At 49.6% G+C, this 22,953-nt stretch overlaps 1 protein-coding gene across 1 annotated transcript in view; it reads left to right on the top strand.

Annotated features, from left to right (window-relative positions):
- Window positions 1–21,105, top strand: part of EPHB1 (EPH receptor B1) — a 424,530-nt gene extending 403,425 nt beyond the window's left edge. Inside the window, exons 13-16 of the mRNA XM_046003565.1 lie at window positions 7,749–7,898; window positions 14,202–14,395; window positions 16,243–16,398; window positions 19,662–21,105. Coding sequence (XP_045859521.1) covers window positions 7,749–7,898; window positions 14,202–14,395; window positions 16,243–16,398; window positions 19,662–19,770 — 609 coding nt within the window. The 3' untranslated portion in view covers window positions 19,771–21,105. The remainder of the gene's footprint in view (window positions 1–7,748; window positions 7,899–14,201; window positions 14,396–16,242; window positions 16,399–19,661) is intronic.
- Window positions 21,106–22,953: the final 1,848 nt, after the last annotated feature.

Genomic DNA, 22,953 nt, shown 5'->3' with positions numbered 1-22,953 from the left:
ACAGCCCTCTGGACCACTTAATCCAACCACTCACTAGAGAGGCCGTCTTTTCAGGAGCATTGAGAGCAAGGCCCAGGTTACTGGGATGGCACCAGGAGAGACCCAGTCAGGCGCCATCACGGAGCCGATGACCACTTCCAGATTCTCTGGACGGTGCCCTCTTCAGGGCAGAAGTGGTATTGTTCCCTGGCTTGGACCAGAGAGGGTACCCATGGTCAAGTGAATGAAGGCAGCCCGTGAATTATTTAGCTGGGGCTCTCCACACTTTTTTTTAATTATAAACTCAAGAAGTGCTATATGACAAAAATAATAATAAGAAGAAGAATGTCTGCCCACATCTCAGCCATCAGGGGCTATTTTGAGGGTGAGTAGTAAAAGACAGCTGTTTGCCCGGCTGCTGTAGTACAGAGAGACAGCGTCTGGTTGGTTGAACAGAATTTTTTTTCCAGCTGGGAAACGTCACCGAGTGGCCTTTCTGTTCTTCACACATGAAACACACACTATCATCCGCATATTTTTAGTTAATTTATGTCCAAATAGGCCTTTCTCTAGCTGCTGGAAAATGATGTTTGGGCTGCAATTACCTTTTGCAGCAGCTCACAGAAGGGTTTCAGCACTCACAAAGCTCAGGGGAGAGGTAGCAAGGACCCCACCGACTGTAAATCTCTCCATTTGTAGTTATTCAAATCACATATTTTATTACTAGTACAAAATACATTGTGTCATTCATTTTGGAGGAGCAACTAATGCTTCAAGAAAAGCTTTGAAAAACATTCTATTTAGAAACAATTTTGTCTGCAGCCAACGCAGTGTGTCTTTTTGGGTTGTCTTTTCTCCCAGCCCTTTTCTCTGTTATTTGTGTCATTTGCATGACAAATAAGACCATCCTCTCCAAAAGCTCACCTGTTCCTGCAGCCTGTTTCCCACCTCAAGTTCTAATTCTCTGTATGTTGCATCATAATCCTTAGCATGGTAATAAATTACAGTGTCACCATCAAGATTGTGGCTTCTGGAAAGAAATAAGCAGCAGGGCCAGATGAACTCTCTCAGAAGATGGAGAGACTGTTTTCATGCAAATTCCTGGCTTCCTGGGGAACCAGGAACAGCCTCTTTATTATATAGACTCAATTGCAATTCTGCAGCCAGAAGCCATTTCCACTGGCTGTTAGAAGCTGGTAACACTCAAGAAAGATAACCTTTTAGGCAGAACCTGCTTTTCCTTCCGGGCTGATACTGGTCTTATCTGGAAAAATCACTTTGCTGATTAGGTTGGGGGAAGCGGGTCAGTGTACTTTCCCAGCGAACGCTGTTAAATAGAGACGTTCATTCTAATATACCTTTATAGTTTAATGGTTAGACCCCTTGGTCCCCGGCAGTGGCCAGTGACTGGGGAACCAGAGGAAGGCGCGACCCATGGATGCACCCTGAGGACAGGGCCATCAGTGTCTGGACTGTTTGACAGTTCATGGTAGATGTCTCACCCAGGCTGGCCAGCTGCACAGATCAGGATGGTCACTGCTGCACAGTGAGTGTCCAAAGGCCACTGTGCAATGGAAACTTCACTTCAATTCGCCCTGCATTTCCCTTAGGTCACAACTATACTTGATGGAAACTTTGGTGAAACCAGCTTGCTGACTTTTTCTCCCCCATCATTTTGAGATCTTTCAAGGCTTAGTGCAGTGTTGCCAGACACTCGCCATGTATATAGCCATTCATTCCCTCTCCCGTGGCAGACATCGCTCATCAGTCATGGCCCTCTTCCTTGCTGAGCTCAGATGAAGTCTCAGAATCCTTCTCAACCAAGGCATTAACAATGCCCAGAGTCCGTAATCAAGAAACCTCACTCAATCCCTGATTTATGCTGGGCTGGTCTATGCCAGTGGTTCTCAAAGTGTGGGAACCACACCGGGAATTTGTTAGAAATGTAAATTCTCACCCCCCCCCCTCCCCGAACTGGTAAATTCGAAAGTCTGGATTAGGGTTCTGTGATGTGTGTTTTAACAAGACTTCCAGATTCTTATGTACACTCAGATTTAAGAACCACTGTTCCAGGCCAGAGGCTGTGACTAATGACTGCACATTAGAACCACCTGAAGCATGTTAAAATGTTAAAACCTATCAGTGCTTAGGCTTCACCACAACCAGAGATTCTAAATAAATTAGAATACCCACTGGCATTTAAAAAAAAAAAAAAAAGAAAGGAAATACAAAAAACAAAAAAAGCGAAAAAACCAACCTTCTCCAGGGTGATTCCAATGGGCAGCCAAGTTGGAGAATCACCAGTTTGGGTTCTCTGGGTCTGCCAAGAATGAGGGTATCGATGCTGCCTTGAACTCTTGCTCTACAACTCAGGTGTGGCTCCCCAGGCCTGGAGCGGCCGCGCTGGGTCTTCAGACCCTTTGGTAAAGTGCGGGTGGATTCTCCCACGGGCGTGCCATGCCTCCCCAATGAGTAGGAGGAAAGTCATGGTCAAGGCTGTCTTCTGACCCTTGTCCTCATTACCCCAGCGGGGGAAGTGCCATGGAGCTTCCTCTTGACGTCCTCACCACGCAATGCTCACATGGCTGAACAAAGGGATCGTGTACACCAGGCTGGGTCCGATCACCAGCACAGAGGCAATGTCACGGAGGGCCCTGGGGCTTCTCTGCTGGCCTTCAGTCTAAACGGTAGAAGTGCCTCTCACTCCCAAATCCCACTGCCTCCTAAGGGTGGCAGGAGGTGGCAGAGCTACCTGGGAATTCAGCCGCAGTGCTTCTAAGCTAGGTCCTGAGAAACATTTATATACTCAATGTGTTAGTTTCCTGTGACTACTGTTACAAAGTGGCACAAACGGAGTGGCTTTCAACCACAGGAATTCATTCTCTTGCTGTTCCGGAAGCTAGAAGTCTAAAACCAAGGTGCTGGCTGGATGGCGCTCCCTCCCAAGGCTCTAGGAAACAATTTGTTCCATACCCTTCTCTTCGTTTCTGGCTGTTGCTATCAATCCTCGGCCTTCCTTGGCTCACAGGTACATCATTCCAATCTCTGCCTCCATCTTCCTGCATTGTTCCCCCCTATCCGTCTCTGTGTATTCACATGACCCTCTTCGGATACCAGTCCTTGGCTGCTGGGTCCACCTCTCAACCAGTATGATCTCATTTTACTTGGTTACATTTTGAAATACCCAATTTCCAAATAAGTTCACATTCACTGGTACAGCAGGTTAGAACTTGAACATATTCCTTTGGGGAAGGGGGGCTGAGTGGGATACAATCCAACAAACACAACCCAATAAATCTTGTTTAATGGTAACAATAATGCATTGAGTGGTTCACACATATATCATGCTGGATCTTCCCAACAACCCCAATATGTTTTATATGCTGTAAACCTTTTGGAGAGTTGTTTATTGTGAAATTCAGAGATATTGCATGATGCTCTTGGTCATAAACCTATCGCTTCCAGACTTCCAGGGGATTCCTCATGCAGCGTGGTCCCAGTATTTGACAGACAAGTCTTTTATCACCACACTCAGTATTCATGAGTGTCTGGATTCCTGCTATGTGCCCACTGAGACTTCATCTCACACAAGATGGCAGAGAAAAGAACTGTAGCAATGCCTCTCGCCCACTCAAGTGTTACTTTTATGGGCATCACTGGGATAAGTCGTCAGCAAGGGGAATGGGTGTTATGCTCAGACTTTGGCCTCCAAAGCTCCACAATTGACTGAGTTTTAGAACCAAAACTATGAGCTGTTATGTTTAATCTCACTGTGACAAGAGAATGAGCTGGCTGGGGGGCGCTGGGGCTATCCGCTGATCATTGACAGTGGAGTTGAGTCTCACCTCGGACTGCCTCCTCTCCGCCAGGGTGCCGGGCAGCGTGGGTCCCACCTCAATGCTTTTGCAAGGCTGGCTGCGGCTGAGGGACTGATGGACCTTTACGTGGAGACTTCGACCTGGTGGTCCCACACAGGTGTGGGTTAACTGCGTGTAAACCACTGCCGAATTAATCCCCTGCTGATTATCTTCTCTTAGTTCATCAAATTACACACACACACACACACACACACACACACTTTAGAGTTGGCCTTATACCAGGATGAAAGCATGATTATTCTAAAGCAGTGGATTTCAAACTTTTGAAGAATTTCTCAACAGCACAACCATTCAGTGTAAAGTTTCATGTGGAAAGTCAGGGTCTGAAGTCCTGTGGGGCAGATTAGGGCCTTGATGGTGGTGAGATGCTCCTCCCTCCTCTTCTCTTCTTCCTCCCCCACATCCCAGCAGTGGCCCCGTGGCAGCTCTGGGGAAACTGGGTCCCTGCAGAATGCAGACTGTCTTCGCGTCCCTGGCAAGAGCAGGCATCTGGTGTCTTGGAGAAAGAAACCCTGTGCTGGGGACAGCCGTGCCTTGAAGACCAGTGTCACCCTTTCTTTGTCCATGTGGACACAGTTTCCTTCCCAATGAGCTTCATCTGTTCCTCAACCCCTGAGAATTCTTCCCTCCTGCTCCTTCCCAAATCACTGGTTCTCTGTGCTCCTTCCTCATGCCTGCTTTGGTGAGAGCCAGTGACTCCTAGAGCACTTTGCAATCAAATGAGTGCCTTGGCCCTGGGCCCTCTGGCCCGGACTTCTCTTCCAGCAGGACGACTGTCCTCACTAGCAGACCCCTGCCTGCTGGAACACTGTTCCATTCACTTTTCTTCCAGTCTCCCTCCGTGGGGCTGGTCACTACACCTAAATTAATAGTTTTCCTTTCACATAACCAAAGACAAGTTCAATAATCCTCACCGTAATTACCTCTGAGCATCAGAAGGCAACACAGATGACGTGATGCTTGAAAGGCTGAGAGAAGTTTAAAATGCCCAGGAAGGAAAGCGGTCATCCCTGTGCCGCACCCCCCCCCCCCCCCCCCCCGCTGCTTTCCCTTCCTCTTGTTTGCCTTGGAGGTCAGCATCGGCCTGCTCTCTTGGCTAAGTGAGAGAGCTGGTATGACAAGCTGTCACCTGTCTGTCCGGGGCAGCTCTTCTGGAAGGCTCTGCTCCCTACTGGGATTGGGGGGGGGGGAGGTGGCGGCCGTGACAGGCCAAACTCAGTGTTCAGTGAGGCCCTGCAGCACAGGGTGGCGGGAGGGCCGAGGCGCTTTGCCAGCAGGCCCAGCAGGCCCAGCTCCACCACTTTACATGCAAGAGGGAGCAACTCAACAGCTGTCACCGGCAGCCCCTGGGGTCCGCTCCAGACTTGGCAGAGAGGACACCTTCAGACTCCCAAACCACCTCTTTGAAATTCAGAAGAGCCACTTCACGCCCCCTCCCCCTCTCTGACACACACATACACACAGAAGATAAGCCCGAACTCTCTTACCCACAGACCTACACAGCCAAGCTTTCTCTCGTCTCCCACTCTGCTCTCACACATACTGATAAGTACTCACTCAGAGCGCCCTGTTCTCTCTCTCTCTCTCTCTCTCTCTCACACACACAGAGTCACATTCCCTTCCTCCCGCTCTCTCTCTCTCACACACACAGTCACATTAATTAAACTCCTGCTCTCTCCTGCCTCTCTTAACCCAGGTATTCTGAGAGAGCAGAAACCCCTCCCCTGGGCCCAAGCCTTTTCTGGGTGCAGAGTCCACTCCAGTGGTGGACCCTGGCCTCCAAGCATTCCATGACTCCTGGTTCACTGGCTGAATGTCCCCCCACCCCTTCCCAGCCTGGTATACAAAGCCGGTGAACCCACTGCTATTCTGGGGGACAGCGAGAACAAAGCAGCCCGATGCAGCAGAGGCCCAGGCCTGCCCTCCAGGCATTTGTCAGGCTGGCATTTGAGCAGAGGCTATCTCCCACCGCAAAGGCCTGCTGTCGTCCTCAGGGGAAATCAGGGCTGACTCCTTTGCAGGAAGCTGGATGTGTACCTGGGGAGGTCCTGGCTGGGTAGGGGCCCCTACTCCTCCCAGACCCGGTCAGGAAACCGATATAAATACACTTTGCCGCCTGCTCCTTTTTCTGTCGCTCGCTCTCAGATTAACCACTTACACATTTTAAAGGTATTTTTGCCAAAGTCCGACATGCATCTTTGGTGACTGAAACAGATCTGGAGCGGTCAGTATAAATATAGCCTCTTTCTGGTGGAGGCTTGAGTCCGCTGCGGAGGGGAGGGAGGGAGTCTGTGTATTGTGCAGGCAGAGCCCAGGCAGAGGGAAAGGCTGGGGAGGGAAAGCCTGCCCCTTGGCAGGAAGACATGAGAATGAGGATGTATTTGTCCTAGAGAGGGATGAGCTGCGGAGGGCAGTGCTGGCGAGTGCCCCCACTTCACGCCGAGGAGCTGAGAGCATCCCCTGCTCTCTGCCCCTGCCCCTCCCTCCCCCTGGGGCGGCCAAGCTCCAGCCATGCCCAGCTCCCCCTTGCAGCTGGTTATCATCCCCGCTCTCATCGGGGCACCTGCGCACGCTCCTCCCTTCCTGGGCTTCCCTCCTCCCCCGTCCTTGCCTGGTGAATTTCTGCAGCTTGTCCCCTGGGACTGAGGGTAGAGTGGAGTAACAGTTCTCATGCATGCGGCATGCCAGGCCCTGTCCCAAGCACTGTGTGGCTAGGAACTCACCTAATCCCCCCAACAACCAGATGACATAGGTGAGACTGTTCCCCGCATTTTGCCGATGAGAAGGAGTTGCACAGAGAGGTTAGGTAACTTGCCCAGGGTCACATAGATTGAATGGGGCTGTCCTGGTTTCCAGACCCACCCAAAGGCTCCAGGTGCTCTTAAACCCTCAGGACACTGGTCCTCTGGCAGCGTGGCCACCTTCAGCACCCACTATCTACGTCAGGGAGTCCACTCCGGTCCTCAGACGCCCTGTCTCCGCCTCGGCCTCACCCTCCTCACTTTCTGTCTTGCAAAAGACACATTTTCTGTGTCTGTTTTCTTGTCTTCCTTCCCCACTCCCTGTGCAGCCTGAGAGCAGGGACCATGCCTGGCTCATGTCTGGAACGCCGGCTCCTCAAAAAGGACCTGGCGCGAAGCAGTGCTCACTGCCTAACGTTGGCGGAGAAAATGGATGGATAATAGCCGTCCCTTAGGTACTCAAAACAGGCCAAGGTCTGGCAGACAAACTAAGGGCCAAGCAGAGATCCAGGCCAGAAACATCCAGTGTGGTACTGGAGGGCAAGAAGGAGAAGCAGACACAGGAGTGAAAAGTATCTCCAGCCTCCAAATATCAATCTCCACTGAAAGGCAGGGAAGGTGGCCAGCGCCTACAGAGACCTGGGCACTGGGCCGCTCAACCCAGTGCAGCCCAGGGCTGTCCACAAGCTGCAGGGTGAGGAAACCCCCCCACCCAACCCTGACAGGTGGAACACGAGGAAAATGGGGTAGGGGGCAGCAGGGTGTGACCTTGTAGTAGAAGGCCCCCAGGAAGGACTGCCTGTCACGTTCTTCCTTTTTGTGTTTGTTTTGCTTCCCCCTGACTCAACATTAGGATCAGCATTCAGGGAATTGGGGACCAACAAAACCTCGGTACAGCAACTGCCTCACAAGTGGCGTGCCCAGATACGGTGTGAGACTAGCCACACAAATCCCCCCACCACACACACCCAATGCCCGTACGTGGGTGCAGGATGGAAGCTGGCCATATGGGGCGGGCTCTTCTGGCTGCCGTAATTCACAAGATGTAGGAGGCCCCGGGGGAGTGGAAAGGACATACAGGCCGAGTTCATTTTCTCCAACCTTCAACTAGAAACCTGACAGTTGGGCGACCGACTTCTCTGTCTTCCAGGGAGGGAAGATACCCGTGAGATGGACAGCTCCAGAGGCCATCGCCTACCGCAAGTTCACGTCTGCCAGCGATGTCTGGAGCTATGGCATTGTCATGTGGGAAGTCATGTCATTTGGAGAGAGACCCTACTGGGATATGTCCAACCAAGATGTGAGTATTGACGGTAATCGATTGCCCCCAGCCCCCAGCCAAGGGTTCTCCTAGGAAGTGGCATGCCAGCGCTCCTATCTGGTGCCAGCTCAGGGCCTTACAATCTGAACCTGAGCTGTCCAGGCAGGGGTACAAGGACCCCCCTTGACACTAGTGTTTGGGCTAATCCAGGAGGCCGGCATGGAGATGTGGTAATGCCAATAGCCCCACAGGCGCCTGTAAGGGTGCCTGGGCCAACCCAGAAGCCCCAGGGGCTGGTTCTGAATGGCTGTGGACCATGATCTAGGGCAGGCCCGAATGAAGCGGGGGATCCGGCCCTGCTTCAAAGCGCCCAGGCTGTGTGCTGTCCTGCCGTGGGTGACAGAGGGGAGCGGAGCTGTCTGCTCTAACAGACGTGCTGCCTTGAGCCGGTCCTCTGTCGTTCACACCTCTCCGCTTTAAAGAGAGGACTCCTAAAGGACCCTTCTTTCCTGAAAATCTACTCTTTGGGGGGCCTCTGTCACCTCTCAGTGAAGGAGGAGCTGATCGGGCTTCCCGAAGCTGGTCACATTCAGATGGCCCATAGGAGCAGAGGTGTCTGAGCAGAGGTGATCAGCTCCCCTCCAGGTTGCCCTCCAAGGACAGAGGTGGGCCAGGAAGGGGAAGAGTCATCTGGAATGCTTTAAGCAGAGGTGTTCCAGGTGGGACCCTTTGCTTCATAACCACTGCAAGGTGAGGACGACTTCTCAGGATGATTTGCTTTGCTAAGGCCCCAACTGAAAGTCATATCTGGATATCCACACCACCTTTGGTCCTGGGCTCTTCCTCCAGACCATTCCGCTTCTGTATTTTCAATACCTGCCCTTCCTCCGGAGCGGAGCAAATTGCTAAGCCTGCATTGCTCCATTCCGCTTACTCTGCCCATCCCCTTGGGGGCGGTTATTGCATTTCCCAACCTAGCGGCCAGGAGGGGCAGGGCCATCCCCAGCGCCCGTCTGCTCCACTGGGCAACGAGCTCACCATCCACACCTCCCTGCTTGGGTGGCTCTGAGGTATGGCTGACTTGAGAAATCTGGCCTCGGCAAGCCCTCTGTCCCACCCGAGGTTTAGAGCCAGAGCAGGTGCTCAGAAGATCAGGAAAGGTGGCGGTGTAGGAGCTCAGGAAAGCTTTCCCAGGGGGAGTGTGGGGATGGGCCGGGCTCCTCCCAGCCTCCATGGGTGCTGCGGTGTCAGCCCGGGGCCGGTAAAAGGGCTGCACCGTTAACTAGATCCCAGGGCCATGTGAGGCATCTGGGTCCCCTCTCATCTCTGATTATCCAAGCCTCACCTCCGCCCCTGGAACATGTCAAAACAGAAAGTGTCAAAATTGCTGCCGAGGCTGCGTTCATGAAATCAGTGGCCCCCCGGTCCCATCCAGACCGTCAGAGTAATAAATGGGATCCAGAAACACGGAGGCCCTTCCCTGAGACTTTAATCCTATTAAGAACAATTCAGCACGCAAAGAATGGATTCTGAAACCTTCTGCCAGGCGAGATTTGACATTCAAAATATTCTCAGCAGATGAATTCACCTAGGCTGAAAACAAATGGAATTTCCAATAGCAGACTTCCAGAATTCCCAAATCATTCATTCAGCAGACACTCATCACTGCTGGGCATGGTGCTTGCCGCTTCTGTCCCTGGGTGTCCACAGTCCGGCGGTACGTACACCGGGCGGTGGGAACACTTAGAAGGAGGAGGTAAGGAAGGCTTTCCAGTTATTTGACTCTTGAGCTGCATCTCAAAGGGAAGAGGAACTTGTGCCAAGTAGCAGTTTACTCCAATTTTGTGTATCTCTCCCACACAAGGCCCCTCGACATGGCCCCGAGGGCAGTTCTGCTCTGGGTGGAAGGTGGGGGTGCCTTTCGTCCCCTCGGAAAAGGCCTGGCCTGAAAGACTGCCAGGAGGGGCCGCGGCTGCCCCGGGCTGCAGCCCCCCGTCGTCAGAAACCACCGAGGTGGTGGCAGTAGAGGATTCTACAGATGACAATTGAAAGGCTTTAAGAAAGGGAATTGCAGAGGCAAGTCGGAGTGCTGGTAATTGGGCTTCCGGAGCCCAGGAAGGTCTTTGAACATGTACAGAGAGTTTGTCAGCCAGAGAGAGAACTTGGAAGTTCTGCTGCTTGGATCTGATTGACAGAGATAATGAGAGTGGCAGTGTCTGTGGAGAGGAGCTGCGGTTTTACTGAAACATCAGAGCTCGACTTAACCCCCTCTGCCCTGGTTCCTCCACGGCGCTGAGCTTCTCCACTTCGCTCTCCCCTGTGGAAGGTGGAGCAGGTGCCACCAGACTCGCTAATGAGAAAGACCTGTCTGGGTGCCACTGGGAGCCCACAGAGGATGGGAGGGCCCGGGGAGGGGCCCCGCTCCTCTCCCAAGGAGCTCCAGTCACTTTCTCTGAGGCACTGGGGTCACACCAACAGCCCCTGTCCCCTCCCAGCTCCTGCCTTCTCCAGGTCCAGGGGAACAAAGGCAGCCCCCCCTCCCTCTCCCAGCCTCCTAGGGCCCAGGGTGCTGGCTTGTGCTGGCCTTCAGGCCCAAAGGTTGCTGTAGACCATTCCAAGGGAGCCAGCCGCCTGTTCTGCCTGAGTGACAGTTGCCTCATGTGGTTCTCTTACTCCCACACCCTCGCTCTCCCTTCTCTCTGGAGATGCCATCTGATCTCGTTCTAAGCTCCAGCGTTTTCAACAGCCATTTATCCCATCCTGCTACAGACCAAGGAAAGGGACCCAAGACTCACTCCGATGAATTCCAAGTCTGCTCAGATGAACGCTCTATGCCCCCAAGCTTGGCCTGCATCTTTTCACACAGTTCAAACATGGTAGCTGGTGTTTACAGCCCTTGGCTGGCCAGATGGAAGGGGCTTCTCCCTGTCTCCTCCCTGTTTTCCACACCTGTTAGCAAGGCAGGCGTGACCGAGAATGGTCCCCAAACCCCACTAGAGGACCACAGTTCTTTTTTTGAAATGATGATGTTTTAATTTGATAGTAAGTTATATACTCAGAAAATTTGGAAAATACCCAGATCCTTAAAAAGAGTCAAATTCTCCAAAGTCACAGCATTTCAATGAAAGACTTAAGCAGCAGATAAATCAATTAATGACCAAAATAATTTTTTCTTTGGGGTGAAGGGTAAAGGCTTTTTTTTTTTTTCAATGTACAAGAGGCACCCATGCTTCCAGAATATCAATTCAAGTAGTAACAACAAAATGACCTAGTAGACATAGCAAATGGCATGAAGTCCCATTTTGTAAACACAAGTGTGACTATCCTCCATCCTGGAAGGTGAGAAACAAGGACCTGGCATTAATTAGCTCCCCCACCATGTGCTTGGGCTTCTCAAACACTACCTTCTAGGCCTTCAAGTGAGCAGCAGTGAAACAGTAACCCCCCGTTGCCAAGACAGCTGTTGTGTTACACGTGGTAGGAGTGACAGCCCCCATCGGATGAAACGATGCCTTCTGCTGTTCACGTGTATGGTGCTGGACATCGCCTCATCGTGTCATCTAATCTCTTTACTAACCTCATCTGTGAAATTTCCAGAAGTCAAGTGACTCTCCCAAGGTTCTCAAGCAAATAAGAAGTGAAACTTGGATTCGAACCCAGGCCACCAATGTCTTTGCCCTTCGCTATGATGCTGTACCGTCCCCAGCACTGTGTGTGGGTCTGCCTCCTGGCTGACCTGTGGGGAGGAGGGACCAGTGGTTCTGATGTCCTCTTGAAAAGAAAGACGGTCTACCAAACGAACAGAGGAAACACAAAAGCAAATGGCAGGACGATCTTCAACATGTCCAATGAGGGGGCGTGCAGAGGAGACATGGGAAGCGTAGCTCGGGTGCATTTGATCCAGAGATTACAGACAGATGATCCACTGTGTGCACGGGTCCCCCAGGCTTCTTCGTGGCACTCTGCCCAGGAGTGCATGGGTCAGCGGGTCACACCATAGAGCTGGGCCTCCTACTGAAGGGCCCTGACTCTGGTGCTCCTTCCGGTTACAGGCAGATGGGAGAGAAACTTGCCAGTGGGAAAACATACTATTTGGGGCTCTAGCATCAAATAATTTGAGCAGAGATGCCATCGGTTTAGAGGAACGTGAGCTGCCCTACACTGGAAGACTTTGGGGGCCCCTAGCCCCATGAGGATTTGAGAACAGACGCTAGACCCTCCTGCTGGCCCTACGTAGCTTGTCCTTAAGGAAGCCAAGAAGAGCCATTCAGTGGATAATCCCACTTGCCTCCACAGTGACTAGGGACTCTGTGACAGGGCCCCTCAGTCTGGCTGCCTAGAAGGAACTGGAAAAAGGTGCCAATTTATGAGCCAGGCTGATGGGAAGCCTGCCCGCCACCCTTCCTCATGGATGACTTGGTTGAGCTCCATACCCCTGCTTGCTGCCATGAAGACATCAACTCCTGGACTGTTCTCCAGGCTAATTACAGTGGCAGCCCCACAGAGGCCTAGGGAATGTGGGCTTCAGGATACTCCAAACTTAAAATCAGACCCTCCTGCAATGTCTTCTCAGTCCTACCGTTTCCTAACTGTGGTTCCCCAGGCAGGTTATTTGCACTGCGTGCCTGTTTCCTCCTGGGGAAGTGGGGCTGTAATGCCCTCCTAAGAGGAGAGAGGGTGATTTGGTTGGCAGGAGTTTGGCAGAGGTAAAAATCTGTCAGTGGCACAATGTACTATGCAAAAGTGAATGTTCCCAGTCCCCAGTTTGTGGATAGTGCTAATATTAGTATGATTTGTATGCTTGTTGGTTTTCCCACCACCTAGAAGAGAAGGAATAATACACCTTGATTATCTCTAATGACTTCAGGTCGTATTATCTCATGCCCCACTTCATGTCCTATATACTGGGCATAGAATTTGTAAAAATATAAACTGATTGAAAATACTTACTTTCTGACGGATCTACAAGGTAAAAAAAAAAAAAGAATCAGTTAAAATGAATGTGACATTTTTTTAAAGTAGAGGCAAAAACACCTGAAAATCCCTGAACTCCAAATTATTTCCTTTGTTGTTTAAGGTGCTTGAGCTGTTTATTTTAATATAAAATCAATGTATAATTATTATAGAAAATAAAAACACAAACAAGCAAAAAGAGAAACATAAAGAGCACTCCTGGGTCTACCTGCCCAGAGGCAACCGTCATTAACACCATGGTATGTATCTTTCCAAGGTCTTTTCTATGCATGAGTGTAATTACTGTTTCTTGTTTTGTTTTGATTTTTGTTTTTTTACAAAAGCAAGATTATACTAAACCTGCAGTTACGTCCGCCTGCTCTTTTACCTAATATTACAATGTGAGTACATTTCCATTTCAATAGGTACATTTTTGCAACATCACTCCAAGGCGCTCATTGTATTCCAGGCCTTCCATTGTGGTAGGAGGGAACCATAATAAATTCACATGTTTAGCACTGGGTCGTTTACAATTATCTTCACGATGATGGGAAAAAAAAAAACAGAGGAGGCATAATTGATTTAAATGAATTGGAAATTAAGAAGGAAGGTGTTAAAAAAAAAAACAACAACTCTTACAACATACGAAAAGTCGGCAGAAGTACTTAAAGATCTGGAAATCTGAACAAAATTGTTCCCCGGAGGCTGCACAAATTACTAAAACCTGATCGGGAAGGTTCATTTTAGCTCACTCGCCGTGTTATTTTGACCGCTGTCATTGTACTTAACCAGTTTACGTAGCCCGATTATCTTCAACCCAGTGCGTGGTGCTGCATCGTGGAGAAGAAGGCAAACAGAGCACACGGGAAGCTTCGAGAAGGGCCCTGACACGGAGTAGGCTCTCTATCAAACGCTGATCCCTTCCCTCCTTTAGCAGTATGAGGACCAGGCCACCGCAGGCTTCGCGGGGTATCCTTTAGAACTAACAGACTCACTAGGTTTCCCGAGTGCCATTGCTCCATCACTGCCCCGTGCTACCACCTGCCAACAAGGCAGAATGGTGCCTGATGTCCCGGTACAGAGAGGAGAAATCCAAGCCATTCACCAGCTCACCCTTCAGTAAGCATTGACAGAGAGTCGGTGTGTCAGGCCTTGCTGCACGTGCTGGGGACACGAAGGAACAGTGAGACGTGGTCCCTACTTTCCCGGAACCCACAGTCTAGGGCAAAAGGCCAAGTACATATACAGTCCATTATGGTGAGAGGTACATGAGCATGGAAGGAGAGCCCCTGATTCAGGGAAGCTCCATCCTTAGGGGCTAATTTATGAATTTATGACTGCTGGTGTCGCTTCACCCTATCATACCTGTCCCCATGTGCGTCACTGCAGGTCATCAATGCCATTGAGCAGGACTACCGGCTGCCCCCACCCATGGACTGTCCAGCTGCTCTGCACCAGCTCATGCTGGACTGTTGGCAGAAGGACCGCAACAGCCGGCCCCGCTTCGCAGAGATTGTCAACACCCTGGACAAGATGATCCGGAACCCGGCAAGTCTCAAGACTGTGGCAACCATCACCGCCGTGTGAGTCTCATGGAATGGCGTGGTTCCTAGGTGTGGGTGGTCGCACTGCTAGGGCCAGGCCCAATAGCAAGGCTGCTAGCCTTTAGACATGTTGACAGTAAGGGTGAGGTGCCTAAGTTTATCCACTAATGGAAGAAACTTCAAGACATCTTTCCTTTTTTTTTTTTTTCCACCTCTCTAAAGTATTCCCCACTCCCAGCATGGGCTATGGGCAGATATCAAGATACCCATCTGGGTTTCCACCTTCTGCTGGCTCTGTAATAATTGAGGAGTGGTAATGAGGCCCCACTTCTGGGAGATCCTATTTCCAGAAGGCACCCTTTCTGTTAACCACACCAGGTAGAGCTGCAGACTTGGAACCGTGGCCTACTTATTGGCAAGTGAAAGCTCTGATTGCTGTGGGACATAGACAAAGCCATTGGATTGTTATGAGAGAATGCACAGAATGACTTTGGGCTCCTGTCAGCAGCAGTCAGCTGTACGTTACTTTCTAACATTGCAGTGTTAGCTGGCTGATTAGTTGATCTTTTCAACCAAAGTTTACTGGGCACTTATATGCTAAGCTGCGTGCCCATTGCCAGCAGTATAGAATGAACAAGATAGACCTGATTCCTGCCCTCTTGGAGCTTAGAATCATTTAGTAGCGCCAAACCCAGATGATCACCCAAAGGAATACAGACTTGAGACCTTGATAGCCACTATGACAGGGAGGTGCAGTGTTGGAGGGCATGGACACATACCTTACCTGGTATCAGGGATGCATCCCTGATGAGCATTCTTCCAGTTGAGTGCTGAAGGGAGGGAATGCATGAACCAAATGAAAGGAAGATTCAAGGAGAGGGACAGGTGTTCCCAGCCAAGGAACAGCATATGCAGAGCCTCAAGGATGGGAAGGACAGGGTCAGTGTGTTCAGAGTCCAGTCTATGAGGGGACTGGATCAGGGCTAAGGCTGGCAAGGTGGGCAAGGGCCAGACACTCAGAGTCTGTAGGCCCTGCAAAGGCTTCTGGGCTTGATTTTCAGAGCAGCGAGCACCCATCGAAGGGTCTGACATGGCTCGGGATCAGGGTGAGGGTCATGCACATGATGCACCTGCAGTTTTCAAAGAACACCCAGCTACAATGTAGACCTTATGTCGAGGAGAAGGAACATGGGTGAAGAAGATGGGCAGGAGAATATTGCAGCAATAATGATGGAGAAGATGGGGTCAAGTCGGGATAATGGTGTAGAAAGAGGTGGATGAGTTCAAGAGATTTTGGAGGTCACATCTTTAATTCTTGATGAAGGACTGGGCATGGGTGTTGGGGGTTGACGGATACGTCAAGGTGGAACCCTGCTTTGTGGGTTGAGTTGTGGGGTGTTTGCTTTGAGAATGTGCCAGAGAAGGTCAGTGGAGGGCTGCTCTATTCCATTGATTTCAATTAGCTGAGGATAGAACCAGGAAAAAAAAAAAAAGTTACCTATAGATTTGGGAAGGTTATAGTAAACTTCATATATTTTTAAAAGAACCATATTCTTAGATGGTGAAGCTCCTCGATCCCAGTTTGCAAAGGAGGTACAGGCCTTCTCTTTCCTCCAGACTGCATGCTGTCTCAGTCTACCTGTCTGGCCCAGCTGATGGGTAGCAGGGCCCACAGGCAGGGGGAGGGGCTACCTCGCTCCAGAATTCTGAAGGAAAGAAGGGTCAGCGCAGGGCTCCCCAGTAATCTTCATCCTGTCAGCAAGGAATTCTCAACCTGCATGAAGTCTGCTGTCTTCCCAGAGTGTGGCTCTGTCCCCACACCTTTGAAGTTGTGGGCTCACTTGCCCCCTTGTCTCTCTCTCTCTCTTTCTGTCTCTCTGTCACAGGCCTTCCCAGCCCCTGCTAGACCGCTCCATTCCAGACTTCACGGCCTTCACCACCGTGGATGACTGGCTCAGTGCCATCAAAATGGTCCAGTATAGGGACAGCTTCCTCACCGCTGGCTTCACCTCCCTCCAGCTGGTCACCCAGATGACATCAGAGTAAGTGACGGGCGTTCACCTCTGTGCCACCTGTGGGTGGGGACCAAGTCTCCTTCCATGCTGTGGCTCAGGGGACCAGTCCTGCTCTCTGGCCTCACCCCTCAGAGCTCTGCTTCTGTATAGGACCAGGCCTGGTGGGGAAAGGCCCTGGAAAGATGGAGGGCTCGGGTGGCGAGGCTGAGATGGATCCTGGTCCCAAAGGGGAGTTCTTCCAAGTCACAGCCATAGGTCATTTGTCTCATCATCAAGGGTCTCACCTCCATCAAAAAGAACATCCAGATGGAGAGAACACAGCCAGCACCTTCAGCAACATTGCAGGAAGGGGTACTGCCCTGATTCAGCAACAATTCCAGACGTGTGGGGAGCTGGGATGCGTACTTAGATAGCGCTCGTGAATGAGCAGATGGTTCCATCCCCCACCAATTATTTACCAGTCTGCAGCTCCCACAGGAGGATGGAGGAATACGGAAACTGAAATTATTCAAATACGAAGAGAGCCAGAAAGGGTCTTTAACATCCATTAGTCCATCACTTCCCCAAGAATGTTCTGAGCAGCACCCGTTCTAGGAAATGTTAATAGTTTCTCCTTGGAAAAAAGGTCCCCCGGTCAAATAAATTTGGGAAATACTGAACACTTTATCACCCTTTTGGAGATTTGCTACACATATTAGCATTGTAAAGGCCATGAGAAATTCTGAAAGAAAGAAACCCATTTAAAATTATTAAATACTGTGGAACCATCTTTTGGATGGGCAGGGTTTCGTGGCGTGGTAGTTTGGGAAATAATTACTTAGTTCCCCCCATGCATTCAGCAGATTCAGAAAAGAGGTGAGTTAGCACCCGAAGTTTCAGTGCTCATGAGTGGCAAAGCAGGGGCTAAAGCCTTCTCTCCTGAAGGCCACTTCCTTCTCCTCCTACCAGTTCACCCTGGGGGCACAGCGTGCCCAAACTTTATGGCACCCTGGAATGACCTGGGAATCTTTTTAAAAAAAATATGGATGCCTGACTTCCACTGCTAGATTTTCTGGTTTAATTGGTGTGAGCTGAACCCCGGGCATTGGGATGTTTAAAACTCCCCACGTGACTCTCATGTGCAGCCAAGCCTGGGAAGCACTGGACTGAAGTTGACAAGGGTTAAATTTTGAATACACACACCCAGCTAGAGGGGGCCTCATTGGCCACCTGGCCCACAATGTGTATGGACAATATGGGGCTTGGGTGGCCTGTGACACACGTTTCCCAGGTTAGAGGATCGGTCAGTCCTCCAGGCAATTGGCAAACACTTACGGGTCCCCTGTTATATCCCGGACACCATGCTAAGTGCTGGGATTTCCTCCTGCGGTGGGCCAGCTTCTGGGTCCTAGGGGAGAGGAGTGGTCCCATCCAGCCCCAGGAGCTGAACCCCAGAGGAACAGCTTCTGTCCTGGGCAACAGCTTTGCAGTCAGTCTTCCTGGAGTCCTGCTCTACCTCTCTGAGGTTGATTCTTGCCAGAAACGATGGAACCTCCACTTTCTCCAACAAGATGGCTTGAGCATGCATCTAGCCTACGATCCACGAAGCAGCAGAATTCATTTTTAAAATGTGGGTTCATTTTTCTGTTGATGCCTAAAGAGGGCACTCCCTGTCACTATGAATTATTGTCAGGCACCACCAAAAACAAACAAACAAACAAAAAAATAACACACAAAAAGAGAAGAAGCGCTTACCAGTGGCAAACCAGGTTCTCTATCTTGCAGAGCTAACGTGGATGTCCTAGAGGATTGGAGAGCCTGGATTCAGGGGCAGAAGTGGGTGCCCACGCTGGTGGGGCTGCTGCTGCTTCCCCACCGTGATACGGCTGAGTGTGAGGCCATCACCCCTAATCCCCCACGACTGAAGGAATCAAATGTAGTAATTTCCTGCAGTCCAGAAAAGGAAAAATTAAGGGATTTAGTTCAAAGTGAAAAATGTTGGCACACTATTGGAGCAATGTAGTTGGTTTCTTGAGAGATAAAAGATGGAAAAAGTACATGAGCAACTAAATAAAATAGATTGCAGGACAATTTGTGAATTCCAAATTCAAGCATGCCTCTCAGAAGTGTTTGCTAAAAAGACGTGGACAGTTCGACAAGCTGAGCCAGCTGCTGCCCTGAGGTGCTTGACCACCAGCTAAAAGGAGGGGTTGAGGGGAGCGTAGGCACCTAGAGGCAGCTCCACAAGCGTGGCTAAGCACCAGGTAGTCCTGAGTTCTAACCCAGCGCCACCGCCAATTGTCTACTGTGTGATCTTGAGCGTGTTACTTAACTTCTCTGAGCCCTCCGTGCCTTGTTCACAAATGAGCAAAGAGTAATACTACCCATTTCATTGGTTTGTGGTGAGAGGTTAATGGACTAGTGCAAGCAAAGCATTTGGCCTGTTGCCTGCCTACAGGATGCACATGAGAAACAATTACTGCTTAAACTATTATGGACTTTGAGTGGTTTGTCAATATTCGTGAAATGCTTCACTAGGTATAAATGAGATAGTATACAGCACATGAGAAGTACTCGAACAATGCTGTATTATTATTATTTTATTACTAACTAGGAAAAGATGCGTGGGTCTCCCCAAAATTAAATATAAGCCATGAACTTGATCCTATTAAGACTCACAGCTCAAAGATGAAGCCAATCCAAACCCCTATCCTAAACACATTACTTGGATTCCTGCTTGGGCAGATATTTGAAAGTTATTTTGAGATCACCCTTCTTAAAAATTCATGACATTAAAATTCAAACAGAGGCAGAAAATGGAAACTCAGGGGAAAAACATCAGAAAACCCAGCAAACCCCACATCTTTCCGATCTCAGTGGGTGATCACTAATTTAGGCAGAAAGCTCCACAGCATAACTAAAGCCCCATATAGTGTATGCTTGGAGTATTAAAAAAAAAAAACACAAAACAACACAGAGGAAAGTTCCAGTCCATGTAGGGTCAGGGACACAAGGGAAGGGGCTGCTTCAGAACCCAGAGGTGAAGAACAGGGCACAACACTTCCGGGGTTGTCCAAGTGGGAGAGGCCTTTGGGGATGAGTACCGCTGCATAAAGCAAGTGAGATTGAGCAAGAAAATATTCAGGTAGGCACTTGCCAAAGACTTGGGTAAACTTGAGTGTTGGATTTTAAACACTTTTATTTGTCTGTCCAACTATATCAAGAACTTGCCTTCTATGACAAGCTTTGATCTGTGAAAAGCTGCCCTAACACTAAAGTGCCTTTCTTGTGTGTGGCTTTCTCCCTCCCAGAGACCTCCTGAGAATAGGGGTCACCTTGGCAGGTCATCAGAAGAAGATCCTGAACAGCATTCATTCTATGAGGGTCCAGATGAGTCAGTCACCAACGGCAATGGCATGAGAACTCTCATTTTCTGGGGGGAGGAGAGGAAGGAAAAGGACCAGGCTCAAGAGGACACCAGAGGTTTACCATTGTGGAATGTTCTGGAAAGATGGGATTCTCAGCTGAGAAATGCATTACATCAGTGAAGAAGAAACTGGACCTGTTCTTAATGGGCAACCTTCATTTCTCAGTGACAGAGCATGTTTCAGATGCTGTGGGAAACCAAATCTGTGATCATAAAAATACGAAAAGGTGACGTTCAACGAAAGTGAAGACAAAACAATACGCATCAGGGGAACCAAGAGTAAACTCTCTCCCACCCTCGGGGGTCTGGAGTCACCCATCCACAGGAAGAAAGGGAAGGAGGTAGAGGGAAGAAACAGGCAGTTTTCCATTTTCTTCCTCACCAATGACATTCTTTTCTTTTCTCCTTTTGTACTCCTCCCCACGAGCCCTCTCCCTTCTCCCACATCCATTTCCCTTTGCTCATGACTCGTGTAGGGAAGTTCCTTCAAGCAAACCCCAGCTCCTGAGTCTCCAGATGTCGTTCTGTCAGTTGCCAAAGGACTTTGCTGACCACTGCATGGGGGATCCAACCAATTCAATTAATGTCTTCATATTGAAGAAGAGATGTACCTTCAATTGAAAACCTTGTTTCTCTTTTGTTTGCATTTTCTGCAAAAAGGAAAAAGAAACCACAAATTGGGGGAAAAAAAAAGAAAAACCTGTTTCTGTGTGCAGGAGCACACACATGTATGTCTGTCTTCTAAAATGACTGTGCTTGTTCGTAACAGATGCAAACAAGAAAGAAGGACCGGGAAGTCTTTGCCCCCGGAAAATCCCAAGGGGCTGGAATGTGTTGTTGGTTTGGTGTTCTGACTGGCCCAGTTGGCCCATGGGCTCAATGGGGACAGAGGGCAGGGAGAAAAATAAAATGAAAGGGGGAAAAAAACTCTCAGGAGCTTGCAAATTCAAACAAGAAACAGGTGAGTGGTTTGAATTGGAGGCAGTGTGGGCCATTCTAGAATGATACTGACGGATTAGTTGTTCTTGGTAACATCTGAAGAGAAGGAGAAGGAAAGTGTTTCTGGAGAATGTTCTTCCACATCCCTGGAATCTGCAATTCAAGAGATGGAAAGGGAGAATTCTTCTTACCTGATCTGTGGACTGGTGTAAGCCGTGTGGCATCCGAGGAATGTTTCAAATGTGTCTGTGTTTCTCTGCATTCCTTCTTGTACCTCATTGTTCAATTCGCTTTTGTAAATTCCACCTAACATTTAAATATTTTTAATTTCTCCTTTTCTCTTAATCTCCTTGCTAATTTTATCTGTCTAATTAAAATGAGCAGAAGCATGTCTGGGTTTACATAGAATGGTGTCAGAGTGTGTGTTCTCAGACCCCAGTGGGTTCATCCCCAAGTTCTAGGAGAATCCTTAACAGGTGTCCTTCTTCCCCACAAAGGGGAGTGAAGGAATACCTTCTGTACCTTGTGATTCCCAAGAAGCAGAATATATTAGACTCTCTCTCACTGATGGGACCCAAAGGGAGAGCTGAATAAAATATGAGGTTTTGAAGGCTCAGATATGCAGCTTACGAAGCCACTGGCAGATAGATATAAACAATCACCAGTAATAGACCATCAGCCCTGATTTCAGTTTGCATACTGCATTTGAGAAGTTCATATCCAGGCCAATTCTGTAAAAGCCACTGAAGCCTATTTTAGACGGCTCGCTTGTGCTATGTCTGTGAACACGCAGTTGGCGGGGGGTGGGGGCATGAGACAGTAAAAGGAGCCACAGTTCCCATGTAGCTTACTGAATGCAAATTTAAAGTGAGATGAGCCTTTCCCCCTAGTCCTAGGGAATTGTACAGGGGGAGGTCTTACCTTCTGAAGACCCTTCAGAGAGGTTTCTGGGCCTAGAGTACAGCTCTGATGCCGGGGGGCCCCATCTCAATGCATCACCCTTGTGCTTATCCCCTGGAGGCCAAGAGGAGATGGACAGAACTGTCTCAGCGGATTTGTCTATGGTTGCAAAGGGTCCCAACCAAGCCATGTAGCAAGTAGAAGAGAAAACTTCCCCTTATTAACAGCTTGCCAATTCCATGCACAATTTGCTAATTACCCCAAAGACCTCAATCCATGAAGTGTCTTATAAGTCTAGGCAGTTTGGCTAATCTACTCTTAATTTTCCACAGGAATGAATTTTAACTCACCACCCAATTCCTCAGGCAGCATCTTTAACCCGAAAATTCTCACTGTGCCTCCACCAATGCCAGCCTGCCTTCTGACCGTCCACAAAGCAAGGTCAAGGTGAAGGTCGTGACTTGGGTTTGGTTTCATCATAAGATCCCACCAAGGAGACAGAGAGCGAGAGAGAGAGGGGGTCCTGTAGCATGAGGTCCGTCCTTAACCTCTCTGAGCCTCTGTTGCCTCTTGTGTCTAATCTGATAGTAGTATCAGACTTTGATGGGGCCTAACACTCCTAAGCAGGTTCTGTCTGCCAAGGGCGGTGAAAGTATTCACATCTATTAACTCTCTTCCCCACAAGCATCTTGTAAAGTGGTAGCTGGTAATTGACCACCCCCAGTTTTCAGATGAAGGAACAGAGACAAGAACTTTCCGGTATCACACAATGGTGGAGTCGGGATTTTGACTCAGGCAGCTGGGTTCTTTGTTCTCATCCACGATCCCAGTGGGTCTCGCTCTAGAACATGCGTTAGCATCGCCTGGAGGGTGTGTCGAAACACATACCACTGGGCCCAACCGGTGAGTTTTCTGACTCAGCAGAAATTGCCTGGTGGTGCTGCTGCTGCTCGTCCAGGGACCACACTTTGGGAATCTTGGCACTCCACTCACTGGAATTAGTAATCAATGTAAAGTTCTTGACTCTAGCAGTGAGAGTTGTTAAAGCTCTTGAGCTACCCAGAAAGAGAGGAATGAACCCTCGCCCTCTTCTTGGGCACGAATTGATGGGGGAGGCTGGTCTCTTGCACAGAAGCATTTGGCCCGTTGACAATTTGGAGCCAGGAAACTTTACTCACACCCTCAGAAGAGCTCCTTGGGGAGAGTGCTCACTGGCAGTGAGAGCCCAGGCTCCTGAATTTCGGTGAGATCTGCTACTTTTGCATCTGGCAGAAGATGAACTCCAATTCAGACGGTTTCTTAAAAATGCACTTTGCCCAGTGGTGGTGGCCTGTGGC

The sequence above is a fragment of the Meles meles genome, chromosome 4, assembly GCF_922984935.1.
Source record: "Meles meles chromosome 4, mMelMel3.1 paternal haplotype, whole genome shotgun sequence".
In the NCBI taxonomy this organism is placed as follows: Eukaryota; Metazoa; Chordata; class Mammalia; order Carnivora; family Mustelidae; genus Meles; species Meles meles.
Note: the sequence above shows the minus strand (reverse complement) of the source record. Positions and strands in the feature narration are given on the sequence as shown.